Genomic DNA, 27,420 nt, shown 5'->3' on the forward strand with positions numbered 1-27,420 from the left:
TAGATGTAACTTACAATTGTAATCAAACGTAATGTAATAAACTAAACAGTTATGTTTAGAAAATACACCATTTTTATAAAGTCTCAGAAACAAACCTATTCAAAAATTTAAAAAACCGAGTGAAATTTAACCACACATCGAACACTAATTTCAGATGAGAGTATTGTGTATGTTGAATAAAAATGTTACTTTTTGGTGTAGGTTAAGGCATAAATTAAAAGTATTTTAATTATACCTTATTTATTTTTCTTGTATTCAATATATATAAAATATCATGTATTAAAATACTTATTTATCTTTTTTTAAGATTGTCTACACTATTAAAAATAGTCTATGTTTAAAAAAAACGGTGAAATACTCTTTGAATGAAAGAGAATAATTTAAATGTAATTTATAATATACCATCAACTAAATGAATTTTTAAAACATCAAACAAATAATCAATTTTATATCGGCGATAAAAAAATTGTCCGAAAAAATGTTGAATGTTTTAATTTAAAACAATAGAAACTATGAGAATATATAAATCTAAATTAAAAAGTGAGCATAAGTTAATATTCAAACAATACGATGAATCAAAAACTTATTCCTTTGTATTTGTGGAAAAACTTTTCAAAACATGCAAAGTGCTTCGATCAAATAAAATGAAATCCACAATATTAAGGCATGTTGTTAGTTTCACAAAGTGTTCCAAGCCAGATGTTAAAACAAATATTGGGCAAAAATTTCTAGTGCTTTTTTGTATGTGCTGTGTTTACTTTTGTGCAAATGTATCTGGACATTACGAAACGTCGTGGCATTTTTATGATGAAGATGACTGTTGTCTCCCCAATGAAAAACACAACCGAGGTAAATATTTACTTACTTACATAATAAACCTAAAAATATATCGTGTATATAATATGTGTTTATTATTGAAGTGCCTATGTCCATTACATAATATAACTTAGATACTTCGAATGATACTTACATGTCTACATCAGAGTTGCTAAACCCTTTTAAGCCGTAACACAGATTATGGTAATAGTTTATTTTTATTTGCATTAATAATAGTATTTTAATAAAAAAATACAGTGACAGTTGAATTCATAATATATTTTAACAACACAAAATACAGTACTTATATTGGTATTTGATATATAATCTACTTAAAGAGTCCACTTCAAATCGGATCATATTGATACTAGAGTGTGATTTTCTCACTGAAAAGAAAATCAATCTCATTTTATAATAACACTTTCTGAAGCACTTTTTGGCGAGATAGTCGTGTGATTTTTAATATTCAATATATTATTATGTTTGTATTCAGCATAGAAATTAGAGTACTAGCTTAAAGCCTATAATTTAATTAAATTTGCCATATCTTCTCCTTCTTCGTCGTGACATCATAACTGAAGTTCGTAACCCAGATAGTTTGGCCATCTGGCTATCTTCTCCACTGGTTGACTGCATCACTATTATTGGTCTAGTCTAAGCATTCAATGATCCATAGCGGCTATTTCAATGAAAAACTCATAACATTTTTGCATTTATCCATATTTTTCCTTGTCCTCTCCGGCCTTTGACCTGATCAAATACACCGGCTATTTTTTATATTTTCATCTTCTCTGTAGAAAAATAGAGAACAACCATCAATTCTTCATGTTTGGAAAAATTACCGGAATTTTGAATTAGTTATATTTAAGTTATTAAATTGGCTGTAATAATTCCATTTGAAAGAATATTTTACGAAATATTTCAGTAATTTTAAATTGTAAAACAACTATCATATTTTGGTTTAAGTACCTAGTAACTGAAGATAAAAGCTCTGAATGAGATCATAGATTATGCCCTAATGTAAATTTTGTATATCGATAAAACTTAATATACTATGAATAGTGTCCTTTTAAAAACGATGAAGTATGTTACGTATTGTTTGTAGTGGGAAGGAAAAGGATCGGTGATTCGTTTAGGTACTTTATTGTGTAACCCAACACTAAATTTTTATTTATATAGGTACTAGCGTAAATTCAATTTTTTGTTTTAAAAATAGAAAAAAAATAATAAATACCAATTCTTCTTTTGTGACATAGGTACTTATAACGTAACATGACGATAGTCACTGACTTATGTTACCATTGACATTGACTTTTTAGTGAATTATTTTTTATCACGAAATGTCATCAGATTTATAGATTAACCAGATCATTAGTACTTCATATCATTTAAAATCAACGATGAAAAAAATGTAATTAACATTAATTATATATTTTTTATCATTTCTAATGACAACACAAACATAATTTTACAGTCTAGGAAATAGATACCGATTTGTATATTATATTTATAAAAATTTTGTTTACTATTTATTATTTTGTCCGTGCATCTATTAAAAAAAATCTCAACGTTTAATATAGGCAACTATTTTACAAAGTCAGTTAGCTCTGTAAACTTTTGTTATTCGATATTTATAAAAAAATATGCGCCATATTACGAAACTGCAATAAGAATATTTGACAAACATAATAATTATTATTAATTGCACCTGAATAAATAAAATCTAATTATTACAAAACTATATTTTTCGATGCGTGTGCCGATTATGTAAGTAACTTCCATTTTTAATTCACTTTTATTAGCTAAAAATGGACTTGACAATCATTGAACGAAGACATTATATAAAACTACTTACCAAATAAACAAATAATGTAACATAAGTGGAAATAATTAATTGAAGTGACGAATATGTACCGTGAACCATTAATCAACTACATTTTCGATTTTAAAGGTTAATAATTTATAACATAAATAATTGTTTAGCTTATTATGCTATTTCCATTATCGAAATCTATATTTGTATGGATTGTAATAGGTTGAAAGATACAATATTTACCAGTTAAGGAAATATTCAACGTTATTCATCAATCATCGGTACTGTGTCAATAAAGTATATAATTTATTACATAGTTAGTAACAGGTATGTGAATATTAATAACTACATTAAAAAGTAAATAATCCACAATAATTTTGAGCTATGCCCACAAATACATGTACACATTATTATTATCAACTAATTACATAATCTAATGATAACACATTTTTTTATAAACAAGGAGAAGCAACAGATACTTAGTACATTTAAACATAAATCTAACCTTACAATAATCATAACAAATCTCACTTACCATTCAACCTCAGCGCATCTATTCTATACACAAGGCTATTATCGGTGGCTATCGAGAGTAGTTTATCATTTTCATGTATTGTGGTATTATAATTGTTATAATAAGTTAGCTGTCAATAGAATAGATGCGCAGAAACAAATAATAAGCTAATAAATGTTACATGTATAAGTGTAACTGAAAAATGGACACTTGATGAGTTTTCTTAATAAGCTTGCATAAGACAATTTTGGTTTTACATTTTACTAATTGTATCTGTATGTGGTCAATACAATAATTTTACTTGCAGATATAATATCAGTCACTATAATTCTTTTCAAAGATTTTATATTTACATTTCATATTCTTTTATAATTAAAACATGTAAATGATTAAAACACATACATAGGTAGGTTCATATATATTTTATGTTTAAGTCTAATACGTAATTGTAGGCAGTAATATCATTTTCACAATGAAACTAAAATAAGATAAATACATAAAAAAATATATATTACATGCAATATGTACATTTTTTTAGTCAACAGCACTAAAATGACACAACAAATGTTTCGATTTGAAATCAAATATTGACTATTAAGAAATATGTAAATTTGTGTATAATTTATCAAGGTGTCGATGTTAGGAACTTAAAAATATTATATGTCAAATGAATAACTTTAAATTAGTGTGAAATATCTTTTTATAATAAATTTATTTATCTATTAAATTCAAGCAAAAATAAACTATTATTATCTTGTAATTTTTCAAAAAATTCGGCGTAGTAATTCAACAGTAATTTGAACATTTTTCCAACCATAAAAACGAAGCTAAAAGGTGTCATTAACGTTTTTTTATGTTAGTCTGTTCTTTTGTTAAGTAATATTTTATAAAAAAGTACATTTTTCACTCTTAACTCGACACTAAATAAAAATGAATTGAATCCGAATACTTACTTTTCGCAACAGATGCTTTTTTCTTTTCTTCACATTCCTATTTTTGGAACTATAGAAGTAGATAGGTAACAATTTAGGCAACATGTCAAATAAACATATTTATAGTATGTACTTACATAGTATTTCCATGGTTCTTTCCTTCGTATTGTGATTGAATTACATACATATACCTACCGATATCTGTATAAAATCCATTATAATGGTGTTCCAATAATATTATGTAGACCTTTCATCCAGCATTCATATCTCAACAGATAATACGGCTAACTCTTTGTTGTTTGACAGATTTCATCTCGGATTTCACCTGTGGCCGAAATTACTATAGGACGCTACACATAGACGAAGAGAATGGAATTCTGTACGCGGGTGGAATGTGAGTATTGACCTTTGTTTGTTTTAGTACTTAGTGCCAAGTGCTATCCGCATAAAGCAGGCATTATTGTTATTATGGGATACGTTGAGCGGTGTAATTTTAGGTTGAGAGTTAAAATTTAGCACCTAAAATCGTGGCACATTTTAACTATTGACAATGAAAAGTTACTTCCTTACTGCGTACTTACTTAATAACAATTAAGGGTATTTAATATGTTAAATGATTTCTGAAATACGCCTCATTTAATTTTAACTTAAATAGTTAATTAATAAGTTAATTCTAAGAAAGTCTAAAATGTTTGAAATTGTCTATCATGTGAGTTTATTAAGTAATCGTAAAAAGGATGACTTTAAAATAAAGACTGTTTATTTATTAAAAAGGTTTCCAGACGGTAAAGTTTGAAATAAGGAACATTTTGGTATAACTAACTTAATATGTAATTTTTTCGAATTAGTGTCTTCTGCCAGAACAGTGACGATATAAGTACATAATAAATAAACAATACATGAAAAATAGTGAAATTATCATCGCCGTATTTGAGAGAAAAATTTGATTAGTTCAGGTCTGGGAAAACTACGTCCCGCGGCCTGCCAGATATTTCTGTGGGCCCGCGAGCTTTAATCGTACGGTATATCTGAAAAAGTTTACTTTTTTTTCTACATTTTAACATCGTTTTTTTTAAAATTTTAATATATAATACATTGAAGAGTTTATCAACCTGTTAATTGACTTATCATCTCTGGTTTTGTTCAAACTATGATAGAATTTGAGATTTCGCGCGAACTGAGCGATGTTGGTTATTTTTGGATAAACTTACATAATATATGAACAAACATTTTCAATTATGAAAATCATTAAAAACTCTTTACAATCAAGCATCACCATCAACATTTTCAAGCAATTTAAGAGTCTTAACTACAAATTAACACATGAATTTAAAAAAAAATTGAAAATGTAAAACAGTTTCATTCTACACATTAAATTACTGTCTATTATAAAATCATTTATTTTTTTATGTTGAAATTCCTTTTTCATGATGATAAATAATCTACTATGTCTGAACATATTATGTTACTTGCGGCCCGCCGTTCATTTTATATTTATAATGTGGCCCTTCATTCAAAAAGTTTGCCCAGGTCTGGATTAGGTCATCTTAATTAATTATCAGCCTTCCCAATACCTTTATTCACTCTCCTCGGCCATTCGTAGATACGTCATATAAGAAAAAAATCTAACACACTTATTTTTATAAAATATACATTAAATTGATAACTAGGCACCTACGTTAAAATTTTCTGAAAATTATTGATCGCTCCGGTGAGTAAAATTTTCCATTTCAAGCGCTGCTCGAATTATTGTATGCTTCCTTATTCACTAGTTTTTTTGTGGTATTTTTGCGTTATGCCCAACATGCACTTTTTCATGCCATGTTGTACTACTCGTAGTGTTTGAATAAATTGAAGGTCTATGTTTATGCGTATACGTGAGTACTGGTGGCACACGTTGATTGGGAGGTCACTTTGCGAAATGCATTGCATATCAGTTTGTTTCTCCGAGAAATCTCGCCATATATTCTACCGTCAATTAACATTAGTGAAGATAAATTTAGTTATTGATTCGCTCGATATGAGCACCATTGATAAGGGCTGCTTTTGGTTCAGCAAATTATTTTCGCATTACTTTTGTCTTCGAGATATTTATCTTTAAACTTACTTTACGACTTTTATTTGCAACCTCGTGCATCGATTAGATACTTATGTCTAATTATTTTCTATACATTGTGCTAGAAATAATGCTTTACACGCCATATCTCGATTGAACGACTTTGGTATGTAGAATACTTACTCACATATAAATAGAGGACTGCGAATCGTACAAACGGACTATGGTCAAAATCTCAGAAGTAGAAAGAGGAGTCTTCCGCGCTATGATGATAATAAAAGTCAACACGAGTACCATAAATTAGAAGTAAAAAATAATTTTGGCATACATAAATGCATTAGCATAATCATATTATGAGGTAGGCTAATAAGATCGGCTATAAATAGTGCACATAAAATATTGTTAGTCATAAGTATATGTTTTTATTGAAATAAGACTTCAATTATTTACAGATGGTATTGATTAGTTTTTAAAATTCAATTAAACCATGCGAAAACCTAGCCATAATAGATAATAGTCAATAAATACTCGTATATCTATAAAATATCGAAAATTATGCAATTAAATCATACTAACATGATTTTGAATATTATATAAATAGAACAATATTTTTATTTATTATAGTTTGGCTTAGGCAGGGCTTAATGAATTTAAAAAAAATGAACCAACAATATGTATAATGAATAAAAGAGTGTGCACAATTTTGTCGTATCAACCAAAATATGCCAAAACTATTATGGTTTGTTTTAGGGTTTAATTGATTTTTAAAAACTATAACCAATACTATATATGTGTCACTGAGTTTCAAAACCCGCTATAACACTTTTTCATTATGTTGAGAAAATCAACAAAAACTTTTTGAACTAAAAAGGTTTTTGAATGTTTCGATGGTGTTATAGCGGGATTTGATAGACACATTGATTTTGTTTCATAAATGACAGTTAATCGTAGCGGCTTTTGAAAGAGGCGATAAAATTTTCATGTAGAAATTTTAATAACGAATCCAACGATATATAATATATCCTAATTATTTCAAAAAAGTGTTGTAGTGGGTTTTGAAACTCAGCGACACATATAAATCGTAGTCTTAGTACAATAAAAACAAATACGTATGACTAACAAAGTTCAATGTGCACTATTTACGGCGGATCCAGCCTACCTCCACTCTTCGCTACTGCTGAGTATGACGTATATCCGCTCTGAAAGATTGAAATAGTTTTACTGTGTAGATTTAGTGGGAACACCATGTCTGACCTAAATTACTATCAGTTTGCACTATCGAGAAAATAGTAGATAACTTCTAACAGGATTAATGGCCTTTCGTAATACTACTGTATTTTATTTTATGATTGGAATGGCGATGCTTTAATTGAATTTATCTGCGGTGAATACGCACCATTGAAATTTTGAGATAAAATCCCTAAAATAAATTGATAGAAACTTCCAACTGTCGGCTTACCGGCTAATATTATGATTTAACTAATCTTCTTAGCCGTGCCATTCAAAATAATACAGCTATCAATTTGTTTTATTATTGAATAAAAGCATTTTCATCATCAAAATATATGATATCATGTTACTTTAATTATTCTGTTACATTATAACCTGCTCGGTACTGCCCCCTATGTGAAAAAATATGCTATGGTGTGGTACTTGCTATTGGTTTTTGTATTTGATATTACATGATAATGGTATCTTAATAATATATCAGTATTAATAACTTATTTGTAAATAGCTTAATTAAATTTAACATGGCCACTCTGCACGCAAGCAATGACAGCAAATGCTATATTTTTATTGGTTTTGAAAATTTTCTGTCATCGAGTATGAAGTATAAAAATAAATAATGCATTTCGTTATTAGAATATTCGATGTGACCACAGAATAGATTAAAAAATATAATTCAGATAGGCTATAAATACTACATTTTGAAGCAGGGTTTTGCATGTGTGAGTGTCCTACAAAAATGGACTACACAATATTATATACGTGCAATAGCGTGTGTTGCAACCTTCAAATAGACCAATATTGAATGAGCATCAGTGAATAAACAGAGAACAGTTATCAGAACGAAAGACAAGCTTAGAATGACGTATTCTTGATACGTGTTTAAGTTTATTCTATATTCTTCCACACCCGAGATTAGTGGCCTGTTACTCCAGACCCGTTAGATATTTCAGTTCCAATTAATTCTATGTTCCCTGCGTGTGACAAAAAAACTTATTATTTAAGTAATAATATAGAATATCTGAAAATAACCCTTACGATTTAATAACTAATAGTTAATATTCACTACAATATATAAAAATCATTTAATACGGTATACTTTTTACTCACATAATGTGCGTGATCTAGTATAAGTACAGTATGTTAGCGAAATACGTGTTGTGATAAATATTTTATTTATATAAAGTAGATATAGATTACGTGATAGATTGATTTTATAAACTTACATAATATATTGCTATCTCCTCCAATAATATATTGTCGTTGGTTATTTATTTTATTGATATTTACTATAATAATAATATATCATGTTTTTGAATTTATCTGCAGTCGTAGCCTAAATATTATTTTTCTGTGAATTACCTATATATTTTCAACTGTGTTTATTGATTCAAACTGGAGAATGAATGAGGAAATTATGGGAAAGGAAGTCGTGAAAGTCACAATGTATGAAATAAAGCATATTATGACAAAAGACAAGAAACAAATACGGGCATATAAATGACTTCTTTATGAGAAATGAATTCATGTTATTGACATTTTTATTGTTTCGTTTTCACAAAAGTGCTTATGTTTAATATTATATTCTTGCAATAACAACATTTTTTGTTCCAATTCCTTAAATTCAGCAGTAAATTAATATAAATAAATATTTTTTGTTATAAGCTAAACAGTTTTTTCGTGAAAATTAATAATATATTAGAATTGCTTATAACCCGGCGGCCATAGTTTTGAAAATATGCCTATGCATGGTGTTTTAGAGATTTTGAGTCATTTTAAATTTATATTTATTTAATTTTCTGAAACTATTATCTCTATTTAATTATTTTTCGGTTTGAGCATGTATTTTATAGTAATGGATACGAATTTGAAGCTAAACTTAGTACTTTACAATTCAATTCGGCCATTTTTTTCTATAATGTAATAACCGTTTAGTTCGGTTGATTATCAGTTTAGACATTTATATTTTATGGTGCTGAATATTAATAAGAAGTTAAATTGATAGTTTTCAATTGTAAGCACATGAAATATCAAGATGGAGATCAAAAAATTCACATATTTTCTAATAATATTAGATAAGTGTATAGGAAGAAATTTTTAGTTATGCCGCTGGACTATTATATTCATTGTGTTCTATCTATAAAATTCATAATAATATATTATACATCGCATCGAAATTCCATGAATAATATCTTTGGGGCTATGAATTTGTCCTGGATTTTTGCACTGCATATAAATTCAAAGCAAATCTCCAACGCACTCGTTTTGAAAATTTCAGAACGTCCCGACCTGCATTTATAAAATTCTTTTAGCATAGCATAGGTCGTCAATATGTATTTATATGATTTTTTCAATCGCAGTGTAGCCGTCTCAGTGTATGTTGAAAATACTTATCAATATAATTTATTACAATTACATATTGCACAATACTTCTGGCAGTAAATTTAATCTAATGATTTGTATTTAATTTAATATTCCTTGTTGTTAGCAAAAATAAATACTGAAAATCTGGCCTAACTTGAATCAGAAAGGAAATTAAACTTGCTTTTATATATAATCTTTAATTTTAATTATTTTGATCCTATAACCAGTTTCTTTTTTAAATATGGTATTAATATTGGATTTAAATATGCATGTCACTAATGTCGAGGATATACATCAAAAGAAACAAATATATAATGAATGCACAAGACAAGAGTTTGCGATGGGATAAATTAGATAGTATACCAAATATTAAAATAATGGCAATGAGCTGGTTACTCGGAAAATTCAAACAACAGTAAACAGGGAGTAGGTACCAAACAACCATAGAATTACTGTATTGGTTAAAATTGGCTTTATACTTAGCAGTAAATAGTTAAAAACTGAGAGAAGTGGAAGATGTTATGGAGAAACCGTCATCTAGCAGTGGATCAACAGCAGTTGATAATTAATTTTAGAAAAGTTTTAAACGACTTGTAACTATTCATGTAATATCTGAAATCCTGCTTAATATTCATTTATAAAAATGTAACTAGATATTATATTCATCTAAATATTTTGTTTTTTTATATTAAAAAGATAATATTATGCTTTTAACGATAATTTTATTTTATTTATGACTGACTGGTGAATGTATCATCAATATTATGTTTGCCTCAATTTTATTCATTGATAAATATACTTACATCACTGTTGGAACATTATCCGATTATGATGATAGATGTAGAAAAAAATATATTAGTATTTCTTATACGAATATATTATTAAGAGTGATGAATGAAAAAATATATTATATAGGCAGTTGTGAAAATATATTGTATTCTTAGTTACTTGAAAAAGTCTGGATATTTTATATTTATATTATGCAGCCGCTGTGGTTGAGTGGCAGAATATCCTATTCCGAAGCTGTGGGTTGCGGGATCAAATCCAGCGTCTGGAAAAATTATAATATTTTGATCCAGAGCATATACCAAATAAATGGGTCAATTGGCTGACGATAAATAACTTGTGCAAAAGTCAATTAAGCAACCTCTTCGAAAGGATGCCAAAATCCACAAACGGTTATAAACCCGATGGTTATAATCATGGCCCTGGGGGCTAGAGCTTAGGGGGAGGGTTCGGCGTGACGCGTCGCGGATTCTCGAAAAACATAAAATTATCTATTTTTTTCGATTAACCGGTTATTCGGTAACAAAATCATCATACCTATTGGTAATGCTATCGTCCGGGATGTTAGAAGCGCTATTTTGCTTATCAAATAATTAGCACCCGCAGTAAAATATATCCTAGCAATTTATTTTAATTATAGAATTATCAATACACCCTTTTTATAAAAAGAAATAATATATCCAACGAGGTAATTGTTATAGTTTTAGATATTTTCATCTTAATGATTATTTTATAATTTATATTTTTTCTTGTCGATCAATAATTTATTTTTGTCTAGTCGAATTCATACTTCCATTGTATTTACATTTAACATTTTTATCCCAATCGTGACAACGTATTGACGAAACTTATAAACCGATAGTACATTTATTATGATCATGATAATTGTTTTACGTTATTATTACCGATTAATTTATAATTGCAAATTTGCGGGTTTGTCAACAGTCACGAGAATGTTCTTGAATTCCGTGTGAGAATTCACCAATAAATCGTTTAAAAATGTATTTCCGCCATTTTTATTTATTTTCTAAGCTAAAATAGATATGCAGCCATCCTCTTAGCAAATCTTCTTTAATTAAATATGTGTTATGTGTATATAAATATATTCTGATACCCAACTCCCTTGTAAGGAAATCCTAACACTGAGCTTTCTGCCGTCCATTTTAAAACAAACCCTTAGCCCAGTAGTATCACCATATTATACATTACTTACCGATCATTTCATTCAATTTATTTATTTCTAGTAACTTTCCTTTTCAACTGTGGAGGCTATTTTAACAAAAAGTGAGATAAAGTCACCCCAAATCTGCTCAAATAGTAAAAAAGTTGCCAGCGGAATTATTTCACGTGTAAAATTATTTTAGGTGTATTTTCTGACTAATAAAAATTACTATTTATCCAATATGGCGAAAAGGAGTCACGATTAGTGCTTCATAATATGATTCCGATTACCGATAATTCAAGTGGATTTATTTTAAAATCGCTAAAAATACACGGAATACCCTTTATTTTACACGGAACCCTGAAGTTCCGCAGAATACCATTCGAGGAATACTACTATAGAACATAACACTGCCCTTAACCTTAGCGATGGGTTAGGGGACCCGCCAAACAACGTAGCCTGGGGGCCTGCTTCAGGATGTGGGGCCCATGATTATAATATTACATATCACTTTATCACTTGCCATACAAGCACCCAGAACCAATACACTTTCGCTTCACGTACACCTATGTGGTTAAATAGCTTTGAAATTGTTGATGTACAACAGAATTTGTAATTATATATCAAATAATCTTCACCAGACTATCGATTATATGTCGTATACGCTACCAACGTTGATAGAATATCACTCAAAAAATCGTTTACTGAGACCATAATTTCTCGATGAAAATATTGGACAATAAAATATTACCATACTAATTTATATTTTCCAATAAACTATTTTCTTTATCATTTATCATTTTCATCCCGTTATCTCGTCTAAATAAAAAAAATCTAGTAGGTATATATCGCTGTATGTATATAAGCTGTTTTAAAAATATTTATTTTATTAAAAGTTTTTTCAGTTCTTCCAAGAGGTCTCTTGGAATCTCACTAAATTCGTCTTTTAATTGATTATGGTAGTGCAAGTAATGTACTTATCAAAAAATTTCCCAAAAGTATCAAAAACATTCGTTTTCATATAGATTTTTCAGTTTTGTGTAATATGAAAAACAGACACTTTACAACCATGTTCGCAAATCTCCTGTACATGTTCGTAAATGGCTTCCCACTTTAATAGTCGTGTGCTCAATTAACTTCTTTTTTTAATAATAGAGTCTCCTTCAAAATCCAGAATGAATGGTCATGTATATACCACCGACGTAGGTTACATGTAAGTTGTACGTATGCAGTTCATCATGGGACACTTATTCGTGTGCCGCAGTAAGTGAAACATGAGTTCGTATAACATTTTATCAAATGACGAGTTCTTCGTTGAACATTTCACCGTGGAATACATTTGTACGTATTTTACAAAATGCGGCTATAGTTTGCAAATAATACTGTTCCAATTAGATTAACCCTAACCTAACCTAACCTAAACTAGTGAAGACATCTCATAAAATTCGTATTGAATCTAATTGGAACAGCAAACTAGCGCCACATGTTGTAGCATACGTACAAATATACTCCACGGTGAAATGTTCAACGAAGAACTCGTCATTTTATTAAATGTTACACGAACTCATGTTTCACGTACTGCGGCGCACGAATAAGTGTCCTGCGGTGAACTGTTTACGTACAAATTTCCGGATACGCGACGTAGATGCCTACGGGTCTAAAATACGAAAACGTCGACAATTATTATATCGGTACTAGTTCTACAATCAAACTGACATCTATAATATATATAATACTAGCTGACCCGGCAAACTTCGTACCGCCTCAGAATCAATAATCTTGTGTTAACTTATTAGCTGAATTAAATTCAGTTTTTTATTAAGTTAAAATGAATACTCAAAATGAATAAGTTCAATAAATGTGCAAAAATCAAATCAAAATGAAAAGTGTTTTAATTATATTGAACTGTACACACTGTACACACACGATGACCGCGTGGATTAAGCGCCGGTCTATATCTAGTGTCGAGGGTCCCATGTTCGAATCCTGGGTCTGGTTAGTTCACATATTGTAATTCAATTTCAATTCAATGATGACTACCGAGCCAACCTTCAGTCGTAAATTGTGCGGTGGCAAGCCAGGCAGATCCAATGAGTTTAAAAATTCAGTTGGATAGTTGGTTGCTTCGTCTTTGTTTGTTACACAGTCGATAGATTTGAAGGAATGCAGTAGACCAACGATTTGATTTTGAATTGTGAAGTTTAAGTGATCCACATCTTTGTTCTTTACCGCAATAATGCTCGTTCACTCAACCAATTGTCATGTTTGTGATTAGCAATGATGTTCGGTAACACTTTGTTGATGAGTTCGTCCTTAGTTAAGACGAAATTGGAAAAATTCAGCGGAAATGAAATCAATCCGCTCGATTCATCGACAGGAACACGACCGTTACCGATAGTCAGCAATTTCTTGGAGAAATCTTCGGCAGATGGATCGTTTAGCAATGCAACTCGCATGTTTGTCGTCAGCTGAAGTGTCTTCACATAGTACCACAGAGTCGATGATTTGAGGCAAGCATTTATTTTATCAGCAGCGGTCGATCTTGGAATGATTGGTAGTGTTTGGCGAAAATCGCCAGACAGTAGAATCATTGCGCCTCTAAAACTTGAGTCATTGCGCAGATCTTTCATAGTTCGATTGAGTGCTTTCAATGCGCGATTGTGCGCCACTGTGCATCCATCCCAGGTGATGATTTTACTTGCTAACAAAACTTTGGCCATTGCTGAGTATTTCGCAATGTTGCATGTCGGTTTTTCAGTCAGCAATTTCAACGTTGAATGAGGCGTTCGGCATCATTTTAATAACGTGGCCGCTATCCCAGAAGAAGCAACTGCTACAGCATTTTCGGATCTCGCACGAACAGTAGCCAAAATCAATGACATGAGGAATGTCTTCCCAGTTCCATCGGGCGCGTCGAGGAAAAATAAGCCACCATTTCCATCATCAATTACCTTCATTAACGTATCGTACACTTCCTTCTGTTGAGGGTTCAACAGTGGTACATTCGTTCGAACTGATTGGTTCAATGCATCTCGATCATATTCACGATCACGTTCCAATTCTCGATTGAAAGCGTCGTTCATTCCACGATGTGGCGTTGGCATTCCTAACTTGACTAAAAAACTGCCGCACATGAGGTAACACATGTATTTGATCAAAAGCAAAGCCTGGTTATGTATCCCCTCATTCACCTAGAGATCGTGATTCCCTGAACTGACACAAATTCGATGTAAAATGTCTTCTGACATGTCATCCTTTCACTTATTCCATAGTTCAGGTGGATTCGATGGGAAGCATGTCGAAATAATGATATCAAATAATGTGCGTATCTGACTTGGAGATGCAGAAACAATTGCTTCAGCGATTGTCATATCTCAATGAGTATCGTTTTCAAGCAAATTGAGCTGTTATCATGAAGCACGAAATGTTGGGCACACTACACTATTGACAGTTAGACATTTCGACTATCATTCTTTCTTTTGTTTGTTTGTTTCTTCTTTATTGTTTCTGTCATGTATCAGAGATGGCGTTGTATACGGATTTAAATTTTTTGTGATTTTCTTTTATTTTCGAATGCGCGAGGTTTTCATCGTTCAAATTCATCGATGTCAGTCAAAAGCCTTTCCATACAAAATGTATGAGAAAATTAATTTTCTTCATAATTTATTTTTTCCGTGATTTATCCAATGTTTTAATAGTTATTCTGCTATTCGGGGCGGAGACAAATCCAACAAATCAAAGATCATAAAAATCGGTTCAGCCGTTCTTGAGTTATATGGTGTAACTAACCCGACCTTGTTTTATATATATAGATTTGGCGTAACACTAGGTTAATGTAACTTTTCAAATCTTGATAAACTATTATCTGATAATATATTTTTGAGAAGTTGTGTGCTATTTCATACATGAACTATCTTATGTGGCAGTATTATATTATAATGCTAAAGGCATTTCATGCGCGGTCTCTGATTTATGGGTTCCTCACAGCTTTCGTGACCTGAGATTTATGCACCTATATAGTTTATTGAAAGCTGTAAAATTGTGATGCAACATTTGGCACAATTTTACATGGTTATACGTAGTGTACAAAAATACTTCATAATACTATAATAGATATGAAATGGTGTAGTGGGAAAGTTACACGAAAAGTTTATTGGCACTCAGTCACTAAAATATAGTAAATACGGTATCGTGGCATAGTATTCTTTTTTTAAACTAGATATTATTATTAAAAGGTTTAACATACGTTTTACATTAAAACATATTATTATGGTAAAATATTTTATCACCATAGATTATTTATTATATAAATAACTTGTTGTAATCTATAAACATTTTCGTGGTAAATTACCTACTATTATATATTATACACATAGCGATGCTTTTCTATCTTGGATAACAAATATCAATTATTGGTCAAATGTCCGCGGCTATATATGTCAAGATTTCTCGCAGAACCAAAATGACATTTGGGCGCCTAAATAGTACATTCAAAGATGACCTTCCATTGTGTCTTAAGCGTAAAGTGTTCAACGACTTTGTACTACGAGAACGAGAAATTATAAGAGTGTGGCATGGAAAAGTGCATGTTGAGCATGACGCGGAAAGACCATAAAATAATCTAAGCTCGATAAAGAGAAAAATAGTATTACGTGATAATTATGATATGGGTTCCAAAGCACAAATGAACTGGCAATGAACAGGATATTATGTTGTTTGACGAGTAGACAACCACTGGATAAATGACGTCGTACAATGGTACCAATAGATGATTAAACGACCACATGGGTGCTCTATGGATAGACAAACTCATTAAGTTCTGCGGCAGTACGTAACTAGGAATCTAAAATAATGGAAGAAGGTAAGGAAGAATCCAGCAGTGGATCATGATGATGAAGATGCTTTATAATTATTACTTTTGCTACTATGCTTTTGGCCACCTGATTATGTAGGTACTTTCTTTGTGTACCCGAAATATAGTGTATAAACAGTGTGCACTTCCGGAAGTCACATATGCTTACGAAAAATAAACAAACAAAAACTTAGAGAAGCACAGCATGGTATGAAGATCCACCTTGTTATAATTGGGCATAACACGTAACGATAAAAAACGTAATTGTTAAAAATGGGAACACATAAATGTATGCAATGTAATTAAGTTTGCTAAAATCGGTCAACTGGGCTGATCACATAGCTCGAAGAAGGGACAATCGCTGGATAAATAGTGGAAATGTCCAAAAGGTGGTATTATATGCCGCTGGAATGACAAAACCATTCAATAAAAAGGAGGGAGTAATCGGCTTTCTCATACAACTAAATGAAGCAGGCCAACAATAGCCGACAACTTACGAGAAATAGCTACGCGATAAAAAAAAATGCAGGGCATCACGGAGGATTTACTTTGGTCATTATAACGTACCCATATAATATAATGTTAACGTGGAAATTTTGCCGCAAATTGATTATCAACCTGCCTCACCATACTTTTTCACCATACTTTCATATAACCTGCCGCCCCTAGGAAAAAACAGTTAGTTCTCTGAAAGTATGCGGCAATACACTGCACAAAAAAGGAATGAATTAACAGCTTAAACAAGTAGCTGCGGATAGATTCAGGCTGATGATGATAGATGTAGAAAAATGTCATAAATATACGTAATTATTGTATGGCTATACCCACGGTGGCCGCGCGGCATAAGCGTTGGACTATCACGCTGTGGGTCTCAGGTTCGAATCCTGGGTCTGGCAAGTACACATATTGTTTTTCAGTTTGTGTGTGAGTCAGGGTATGGACCTAATAGGTTGAGCAAGTGGCTGACATCCATTTCTCGTAAAAAAACAAAATCTGTTAATACAAAACCTCTACTCTGTGGAGGCCCATATGATCCTATTAGGATCGGACATGGTCAAAAAAAAAAAAAAAATATGAATTATTTTCTATATATATTATCCTTCCAGTATGATGATGGGATACTACCTATATTACATTATTACGTATGTATAAAGTGATTGAATACACTATACGTTTACAAAACGAAACATAGGTATGCCAGAAAATTAGTTGGCAAAATTTATCCCGAGCTGTTAATATAATCATATTATTTATAGTAGACTTTTCTTCATAAAATAATTAAATGTTGCCAGAATAATGATTTTAATGTAACTTACTTTTCTTTAATTTCAGGGACAACATTTACCGGCTTAATCTTTCGAATATCAGCACAGCAGACTGTGAGGTAATTATTCTTTTCGTATTAAATTTTATCTAAAATTAAAATCTTCTTTCATAAACTATCATTATTGAAAAATAATGATAAAACAATAATTAATAACTTATAAAATATACTTAGTAGTCTTAGTACACTAATATTAATAATACTAAGCTTAATCTAAAGTTTTACTCAAAGGAAACAATAGTGAGCGAGCTCGCGCATAGAAACTTGGCGCAACCACAGCTCGTTATTTTTATCCACGTATTTAGCGTCAAATGCCATTTTTCCCGATGCAATATAAAAAAATATCTATTATAAAAAAAAATTATTTCACCGTTAATATCTTCAGAAACTTGTTACAAACTCACAGTTTTATTAAAAAAATACGATATTATGGATACATTGTGTTTTGGGCTTTTTATTAGCAGAACAAAACTTTTAATAATGGATTGAAGTGTCTGTCTGCTTTATATTTTGAATAATTCGAAGATACAGAAAATTAATTGAGTTTTTCCTGTGATTTACCTATACATTAAACACAGATATAGTTTAAAAATCTTATAATTAATATATATATATATATATCATCTGTGGTCAATAATTGACCACTGGAAAATCTTTCACGAACCCACCGCCATTATACGTTATTGTGAAATAGCCTCAGTTGCTAGGATTTTTCAAATATTATTCGAAAGTTTTTTGTACAAGTATTATTAATCCCCTTAACGATATCTGAAGAGAAGAAGAATAATTATATTACATTTATTCATGTTTCTACGTGATTAGATGAATGTTTGCTTACTTTTTCATTAGATATTGTAGTCGTAGTCCAGTGCATAAGGCTTTCGATTTCGATTCTCGATGAGCTCACAATATAATTATGACATCACATTGTGATGTTCTCAAGGGAATGGGACGATTTGGCAACGCGAACTGGCCTCCGGCGATTGGCCTCCGGTAATTGGCCGCCGGCCCAATTGGACGCCGACCCAATTGGCCTCCAGGAAGATTGGACGCCGCACAGTTTAATTAAATGCGCAAAGGAATAGACGTACGTTACGATTTGTTGAAGTAAATAAGCAAGTCAGTTTAATATGCTTCTATCTTCTCAGTAGTTGTACCTTATACATTTCGCGCTTGACACATTTTTAATATAGATTGAGAATAATTATTATGCCTTATGATGTTTATTAAAAGAAAATAATTCTTCCCTCGTTAAAACTTAAAGATGTGCATAATCAATTGATTTATTGTCTATACATGGATACTTATTTATATTTACAACAAATATTAAAAATAATTTTAGATGTTAGAATGAAAATAACATTATATTTCAGCGTTTTATCGACTTAATATTATAATAAAGCTTAAACATGTATATTATTATGCATAAATGCGTATTTTAAGATAATATGAAATTACAAACAAAATATTAAGTAAGTTATCTGCTAAGTATAAATGTTTCAGTAGTTTGATTGATAAACTACTTAGGTACTTGGTGCCGGACAAAATCCCGAAGGCCGAAATCCCGAATGCTGAAATCCCGAATGTCCGAAATTTTGAAAACCTAAATCCCGGAAGCCGAAATCCCGAATACCGAAATCCCGAACGCTGAAATCCCGAATGGCCGGAATCTTGTACCTTATACGGAAATGTATAAGGTACAACTACTGAGAAGATAGAAGCATATTAAACTGACTTTCTTATTTACTTCAACAAATCGTAACGTACGTCTATTCCTTTGCGCATTTAATTCAACTGCGGGGCGTCCAATTCTCCCGGAGGCCAATTGGGTCGGCGTCGAATTGGGTCGGCGTCCAATTGGGCCGGCGTCCGATTGTACTGGCGGCCAATTACCGGAGGCCAATCGCCGGAGGCCAGTTCGCGGTGCCAAATCATCCTAGACCCGTTCTCAAAGCCTAGGCGTTTGTTATTGATTATCGTTTATTAACAAATACATTATTGTTTAACTACACTACTGTCATTGGACCGCATGGCCTATTATAGTGTTAAAAAGAGTATAAGTATGAATATATATTTTTTTTTAATACAGAAAGTAGAATTAACGAAAATAACTTCGTTTTAAAACTAATGATGGAATTTAAAAAATAATGGAGTTCTACCACGTATCTACTATCATCATTTATATAAAAAAAATATAAATGTTTGTTATTGCTCTACATTGAGTCGCTGTGTGTGAACCGCCTATAGTGGTAAATTGCTTTGGTAAAATGGTACATAAGTGTGTCAAACTATTTAAGTTTGCTATAACTTGCATCGTTTAACCAACCGTGTATAAAATGATAGTGTGCATGCTACCGTATTTTCAAGTGATTTATATTTCATACTCAAAAGCAATTTTCAACTTAAAACCCTCTTTAAAATATAACCAGTGGGATATTGTTTATATACATGGCGCATTGATATGATTTATATTGCACCATTAAAATACTTATTTTATAATATAATGCTTATTTATTACACTTTGGTTAGTAAGCAAAATTATGGTATACCTACTCTCTACTAAAAGGACTTCGTAATTGTGCAACTTGGCAATAAATATAAATTGATAAAATCCTTGCATTTTCATCAATCATTGTGTGACTGGTGTTTTATAACAGAAATTCTGTTATTATGTTAAACATTTGATAATACTATTTATACGGGCATTTAAAACACATTTTTTAAACTTATGCAAAGCTGGATATTTCTTAAAAATAGGCATTTGCGAAATTATTTAAACTTACCTACACGAACGCGATTATTCATTATTTCTTTATATTTAAAGATATTATACAACGTTTTTTTATTAGCTCGTATTCTTGTTTTTCCGGTGGATGTTTGTCCAGTACAAATTTTTCAATAGTTTTTTTAACTAACTTTCTGACTAGCTAGACATTTGAAACTAGAATATATTAGAACACGATGCCAATGCATTATTTTGATACTTGTAGCCATCTTTAAGCAGAATTGAATTCATTTTCAGTTAATTCTGTTTTGTATGGAAAGTTATTTCAGAAAAATTCGTAAAAAGGAGGTGGTCCTAGCAACTAAATTATTAATATATTCGTGCGGTACCAGGGAAATCAAAATTAAATGTCAAAATGACATTTCAGTATTCAATATTTGTTTGTTTGTTTGTTTTTTATTTACTTCATATCAAGTACAAGCATATTGAGCATAATAATTCAACAGAAAATTTAAAAACGTTGTAAATAAAAAGTTCTTCTTATCTTGTAATTATTTTTATTATTCTCACTAAATATTATCTATATACTTATATATATAGATAAAGGTAACCCAATTTCCGCTATAAGTTAAAGCAGGCAGTAATCTGCAACGAGTTGTATATTTAAAGATTTTAGAAGAATTTGCTATTATCAATTTGATGAATAGCGGCACATGCTTATTAAACAAAGATGATTTATAAGTCTGCATAATATTTTCTAAAATGGTAATGAATTGTAATAATATTTATATAACTCTACTTTTTAAATACTTTATACATATCGTATTATTATAATTGAATTATTATGTACTGCATTTTATTAATCAATATTATAAAATAGATTACATGCTAAAATTATTTTTCTTGTTATTTTATTATTCATTTAAATAATTAATTAGTTTTAAATAGTACACACTTCTTCCACTTTTCACGTGACATGTGAAACTGAAAGGTGATTTCAGCAGAAAATTACTTAATAAATGAAACTGGTATTGATAATATTCTTAGAAAATAAAAGTAGAATAAAGTACCTACATAAAAAAATGTATTGATTATTTAATCATCTATTTATGATACAAGTTCAATAGAAAACGGATTCTTACATTCGTAAATTTAATATCGTTGACCCTTCCTAATAGGGTAAGGTGTTGGAATAATTTATTTTTATGTTGCGTATTTCGGAATCGGCAAGAGAAAACTCGGGAATAATTTTATATTTAAAAAAAAAAAAAAACAACAACAAGAAAAGACCAAGAAAATGAAACATCTGGTTTTTCTTGTTTCCATTTCTCTACTTAATAATAATTACAGCAATCTGTCAGACGCATTAAAATAATTTGTTGAATCAAGAGTTATTTTCTCGGCTGTGAGGCAGGAAATGCAAACGATACAGATCGTTGTTTTTCAATTTATCTTAATAGCTAGCGATTATTATTTTCTTGGAAATTTGCTTCGCCGTCGAGTCAGTTCGCTTTGTTTGCTAACAACTTTGAGGAAGTTTGGTTTTTGCACATTTAAGATTACGCGAGTGCGCGGATTTTCACGGGAATTGTTTTCTGTTCATATGAGCTTTCAGATACACTTTATTATGTGAGAATTATGAGACATACCGTTGTTAATTATAACATATATCAGGTACTCCCAATATTTTTGGTATTGAGACCCTCTTTGATGAAAAAAATAAATACTGTGTGCACAAAATGTAAAATCGGAAGCATTTAAAACAATACAGCTTTAATTAACATTTCTGAACCCAACACTATGCTACGCTTTCCATCAAGAGTTGACGAAGTAGGTCATTAAAATACTGATTTCATTTCACACTTCCTATAGAAGTTTATGTGAATTATTTTTTTTCTGCAATGACTGTCATAAATAACTACATTCGAAATAAACTTTCACAACCAAACTTCATGAAGCGTTAGGTGCTGCCTATTTCAGACCAATACGCATGAACAAATGAACATTCTATAAAAAATAATTACAAACATTTTACAAACAATATGTACACACAATTAAAATAAACATACACGTGTAGATTTTGTATTCTGGTCTACTTAACCTACAACAAATAAGCTCAAGTTTCCCAATAGAATATTTTTGTTTTTATTATAAGCATTATAAAAAATATTTGTTGTCTCATTTTTAATAAAACAATTACTCTGTGTCAGTAGATAATTTACCCGCAAAAATTGATGTTTTATTTGTGTCTTTTTAACTTCCAAAACCTAATCCGTTGCGATCGTAATGAAAATAATGAAATATACGATAATAATGAAAATGACGATTATTTTAAAACTATTATTATGTTTTTTAATATTTTAACATTTGTATAATTATATACAAAATTTATTAACCCGGTGTGGAGCAACTCAAAAAAGGGCCCGCTCCAACCCTCTGTTGATAATACATAATATTATATTTCCAGTACCATTTTTACATAGTCTGGCTAGCTTTTTATTTACAAAAAAATATAATACTTATTATCATTCAAGTATTTTATTTATTATCATTTACACAAAACTGTTTATAAGGTGGAAATAAAGTGACACTATTGTAATTATTATTGTGAATGCAAAATATAATCAATTGAGAACAGTGTGTATCACATTGATAAATAATATAACGGCTGTAAGACAGTGGAAAATCTCTCCGCATATTTTTAGTATTTTCCATTACTCAATTATGAAATGTATTTGTGAGTCATCATTTTTTTCGCAAGATACAATACTACACATCTGACATTTAGTGGATAGCCATCAATAGACACAAAAAACAATCCTGTGCACAAAACCTTATTTTCTAAACGAGAATTGTCAGCATTTCGGCTTGGAGTTAATATCCTCGATTAGTTTCTACAGTAATTAAATCTCTATTGCCATCGTCGTATTTTTACGAATAAGGTTTCTTAGCACCCATGGAAATGAAATTTGAATAAAATAGAAATGATTACAAAACCTTTTCAGTAATATTTTTTTATATCTATGTATATAAATATAATAAAACAATATTATTTTATTGTAACCTATAAAATGTGTAACATTTATTTAATTTTTTGGGGAATTTTTATTTTGCCCTAAGCAAAATCAATTTCCCCAGAGTGCCGTCAGGTAAAAAAAGTTTTACAGACACTACGTTAGAATAACGTGAGTATGTTAAAATAAATATATTTTACATATTTATAAAGCTAAAATAATATAGAAACCCCCGCAACTAAATGGAAATTCTCATAAACCCATATATGTTAGTATAATTTTCCATTACTCCTTTGTTTGTCTAATTTAGCTTCATAAAATTACGCTCAGTAAATTTGATATAATAATGTTTGTGAAAAAATACAATAAATTTAATCGTATTAGGTCCGAGAGTGGTTACCATTGTGCGACCGCAAATTATCTCTTTTTCTAATTACAAAAAACTTGTTTGTACATCTCGCTCGCCTAAAACCTAATTACGAACCCTTTGGGCGGCTATCTGGAAATCAGGGCCACAGCATTCCTACAACCCACCTTCCATAATTACGACAAAGGAGCGCCATTTTATGGTAGATAGTTCACGAAGGTATTTTATGGTTGGATAATTTTATATTTATAGATATTCCTATAAATACATTTTTATAAATTATGTTTACCATGAGTACAGGTTGAGATATATTATGAGAGTTTTTATTAGATTATTTTTTTATTAATTAATACTTAAATGTTTAAAAAAAAATATGTGCTCGTATAGTCGTATGTGCATATATAATTAGTGACGTCCCATGGGGGTAGGCAGATTGAGCGTCGCTTGGAGGCGGCAGTTACTCTAAGGGCGGCAAATCGAAGAGAATCATTTCGTACATATAGAAATAGCTACCTAAACTTATTTTTCTATTAAAAAATCAGCTCATTGGTTGGAAACAAAATGTATTAACTAACATAAAAGGTTTAACAGGACTGTATTTTTTTTGCCGGGTTCGGGATATGTAAGAAGCCACTGTATTACCAACGTTAAAAAATCCCACTTTTGGGGTAAAAATATTTATAAATTTAATTTTGTATTTGTTAGTATCTAGTGTATCAATACAACACATTTCTTAGATTTTGGAGTTATGAAAGGATCATAAAAAATACTAGATAAAAAATAAAGCGGCATTCTGGCGCTGCCTAGGGGCGGCATTTTGTCTATGGACGTCACTGTATATAATTATTTAGAACACCTCTGACGCATGCGGGATTTCAATACCTTAATTTTCTTCTTACTATAATACACTTGGTCTCTAGTAGTCTTCACGTAGTTCTGCATACCAAACAGCTACATCGCACTCCCTTCTCTTAATTTATCCAGTAGACCCATGGATTATTTTTAAAAAGCATGTATTTGGCATACGGTGGATGTATTCTGCTCACATGAGTCACAACAGTTTAATATACATATTGTATACAGAGCCTAGGTGCATTGTACCTTGTACCTATATATAATCTTACACAGCTCTTCATTGCGTCTTATTTGCCAGGTTTCCCGTACTGCATAGCTCCAAAAAGCTCCCACAACATTTTCCTTTCAAAGTAATCCAACATTCTAGCCATTGTCGTATAACCTGTCTGTACTCACTAAGCTGCAATACGCAACTACCTAAGTATTCATATTATCGTAAAATATTATAGATTTTAAATAGAAACATGGGACAAAAAATATGTTTTTTTTATATATTTGCACCTCAACTGAGAAATATATGTGTTATGAATGTTTTATATAACACAGTGATGTTATAACATTAGTATCGGTATGTTTATTACCTTCATTGGTAAGAGAAACTACACGATGTTATGAGAGATCATCACATACAATTAACAAGTCTGGTGTCAAGCTAAAATGCACCATCATTAATTTATTACCGCGCGACTATTTAAAAGTTCTCATATATCCTTGAATAATATATGGCATATTTACTTATATCACTTCAATTATTATTGTTTTATCCTGACCAACAATAGCGTCGCCAGCGTCTTCCGGTGCCCGCAGCGCTAGATTCCCGCCATCCCAAACAGGAAACGCGCCAAACTTGGCAGACGGCTTCCTAGACTTCACCCTTTAATAATTCTACACACACGCTTATCTATAGACTTACCTAAATGAGCGTTTAATAAACGTTTATAATACATACTAGAGGATGCAATCCTGAATCTTGCAAAAAATCTCAAAATCGTGGAATGGAGAATAATTAGGCGCATACCGGGACTTAAGGATTAGTTTTCATATTTTTGTTGTTGTAAGAAATAGTGCATTTGATTGATCTAAAGAAATTATTGCGTCTTTATAATTTTATATTTATCGTAAGAATTAATGTCGCCTTTATCATATTTGACGATACGTTCAGTCATATAATAGATTTTCACATTATGTAAAAAAAATATCTGAATTATTACTATTCATTGTAATGTGATTGTTTTGAATGAACCTTTATGTTATGTATTCGAAATTATGCATCGACCATTTTTTTACATTCCCATAAAACTTCTTCCTTACTCATTTAATTATTAGAAGAAGAAAAGATGTGTCGAAATATACTCACCTATTACATTTATTATCGTTGCCTTGAATGAATTGACACATTCTACACTGGTTTATAAAAACAGTTTTATTTAACTATACAACTACTAACAAATTTTATGGTATTTCAATAATCATTTGGTGAAATGAAGGTTTTGATATTAAAATTTTCTAAATGATTTAATATAATAAATACGTACTTAAGTAAAGTTATCAATTTAGCTTAAAATCATTCATCTGTATTTAATTAATGAGAGTGAAAGAAAGTAAAATTGATCCCTTCACGGCGCATTATGTAAAAAAGGGAACACATCAGATTGGGGTGGAGTGTGGAAATAACAACATAATTAAAAATAGATAACAAAATCTAATCTACTCAACGGTGCATTTTTTTGACGCAGATGATGCAATCGATTCGTCAGAAGATTTAAAAGGGGCTTCGGTTTAATCTAGTCATACAATTATTATTAAATTACAACAAAATATTAAAAATATGCGTTGTACAAATTGCGTATATAATAGTAACTAGGTACTCAAATTGTAACAAAATCCTTGCAAAAAATCTTGTAACTTGATATGTAATTGTATACAAAAAAAAAACCACTAATAATATTATATTATGTCACTCTGTTACTAGAGAAGATATACATTTCTATTTTTACTACGTACATTGATAGTTAGAAATTAGGTATACCTAGTGTTATTTTATTTTACCGTAGGGGCTTCAAAATCATTCAGTACCTCGGGTGTCCAAGTCTCGTAGCCCGGCACTGAATCTACTTGGTTACAAATAACGAAAAGGTATTGTGCGTACAATATCATATAATATTCGATTCGATAATGTTAATAATCCAGGCACTACGGGAAGTAAAATTCTGTCTAGGATCCCAATTCCTAAATAAATAAAATATTATCATCACATCACAGTATGTTCAAATAAAATAATAATATGCTATACATCGTATACCTATATATAATATCACTTATATGTTGAAATATTATACAGTGTGTATCGTTCTTTTTTAATAGGTACTATTGGTACTTGAGTATGTTTAATTAAAACCAAGGCCTGAACAAAAACGGTGCATGAGTGCGAGTGAGAAAGTATTCGGCACCCTTACAATCTCTGCGACACGCGCTAGAGTAAGATAAAAGGTCTACTAGCTACAAGCCAGTTTCCAAAAGTATCGCCATCAAATCGGGGCAAAACGCTTCACGTAGCGTCGATAACTTGCGAGCTCGTGTTGCTAAAATTGATATTTTTTGTGTTAAACATAA

The 27,420-nt window shown here is 30.6% G+C and overlaps 1 protein-coding gene across 1 annotated transcript in view; it reads left to right on the top strand.

Annotated features, from left to right (window-relative positions):
* The first annotated feature begins 818 nt into the window (after positions 1-818).
* LOC147067089 (semaphorin-2A-like) overlaps positions 819-27,420 on the top strand; it is a 110,910-nt gene continuing 84,308 nt past the window's right edge. The window contains exons 1-3 of the mRNA XM_085954828.1: positions 819-849; positions 4,382-4,469; positions 17,855-17,906. Of these exons, the coding sequence (XP_085810954.1) occupies positions 4,468-4,469; positions 17,855-17,906 (54 nt within the window). The 5' untranslated portion in view covers positions 819-849; positions 4,382-4,467. The remainder of the gene's footprint in view (positions 850-4,381; positions 4,470-17,854; positions 17,907-27,420) is intronic.

The sequence above is a fragment of the Rhyacophila brunnea genome, unplaced genomic scaffold, assembly GCF_057557595.1.
Source record: "Rhyacophila brunnea isolate RB1 unplaced genomic scaffold, BYU_Rbru_1.0 scaffold_4, whole genome shotgun sequence".
NCBI classification, from domain to species: domain Eukaryota; kingdom Metazoa; phylum Arthropoda; class Insecta; order Trichoptera; family Rhyacophilidae; genus Rhyacophila; species Rhyacophila brunnea.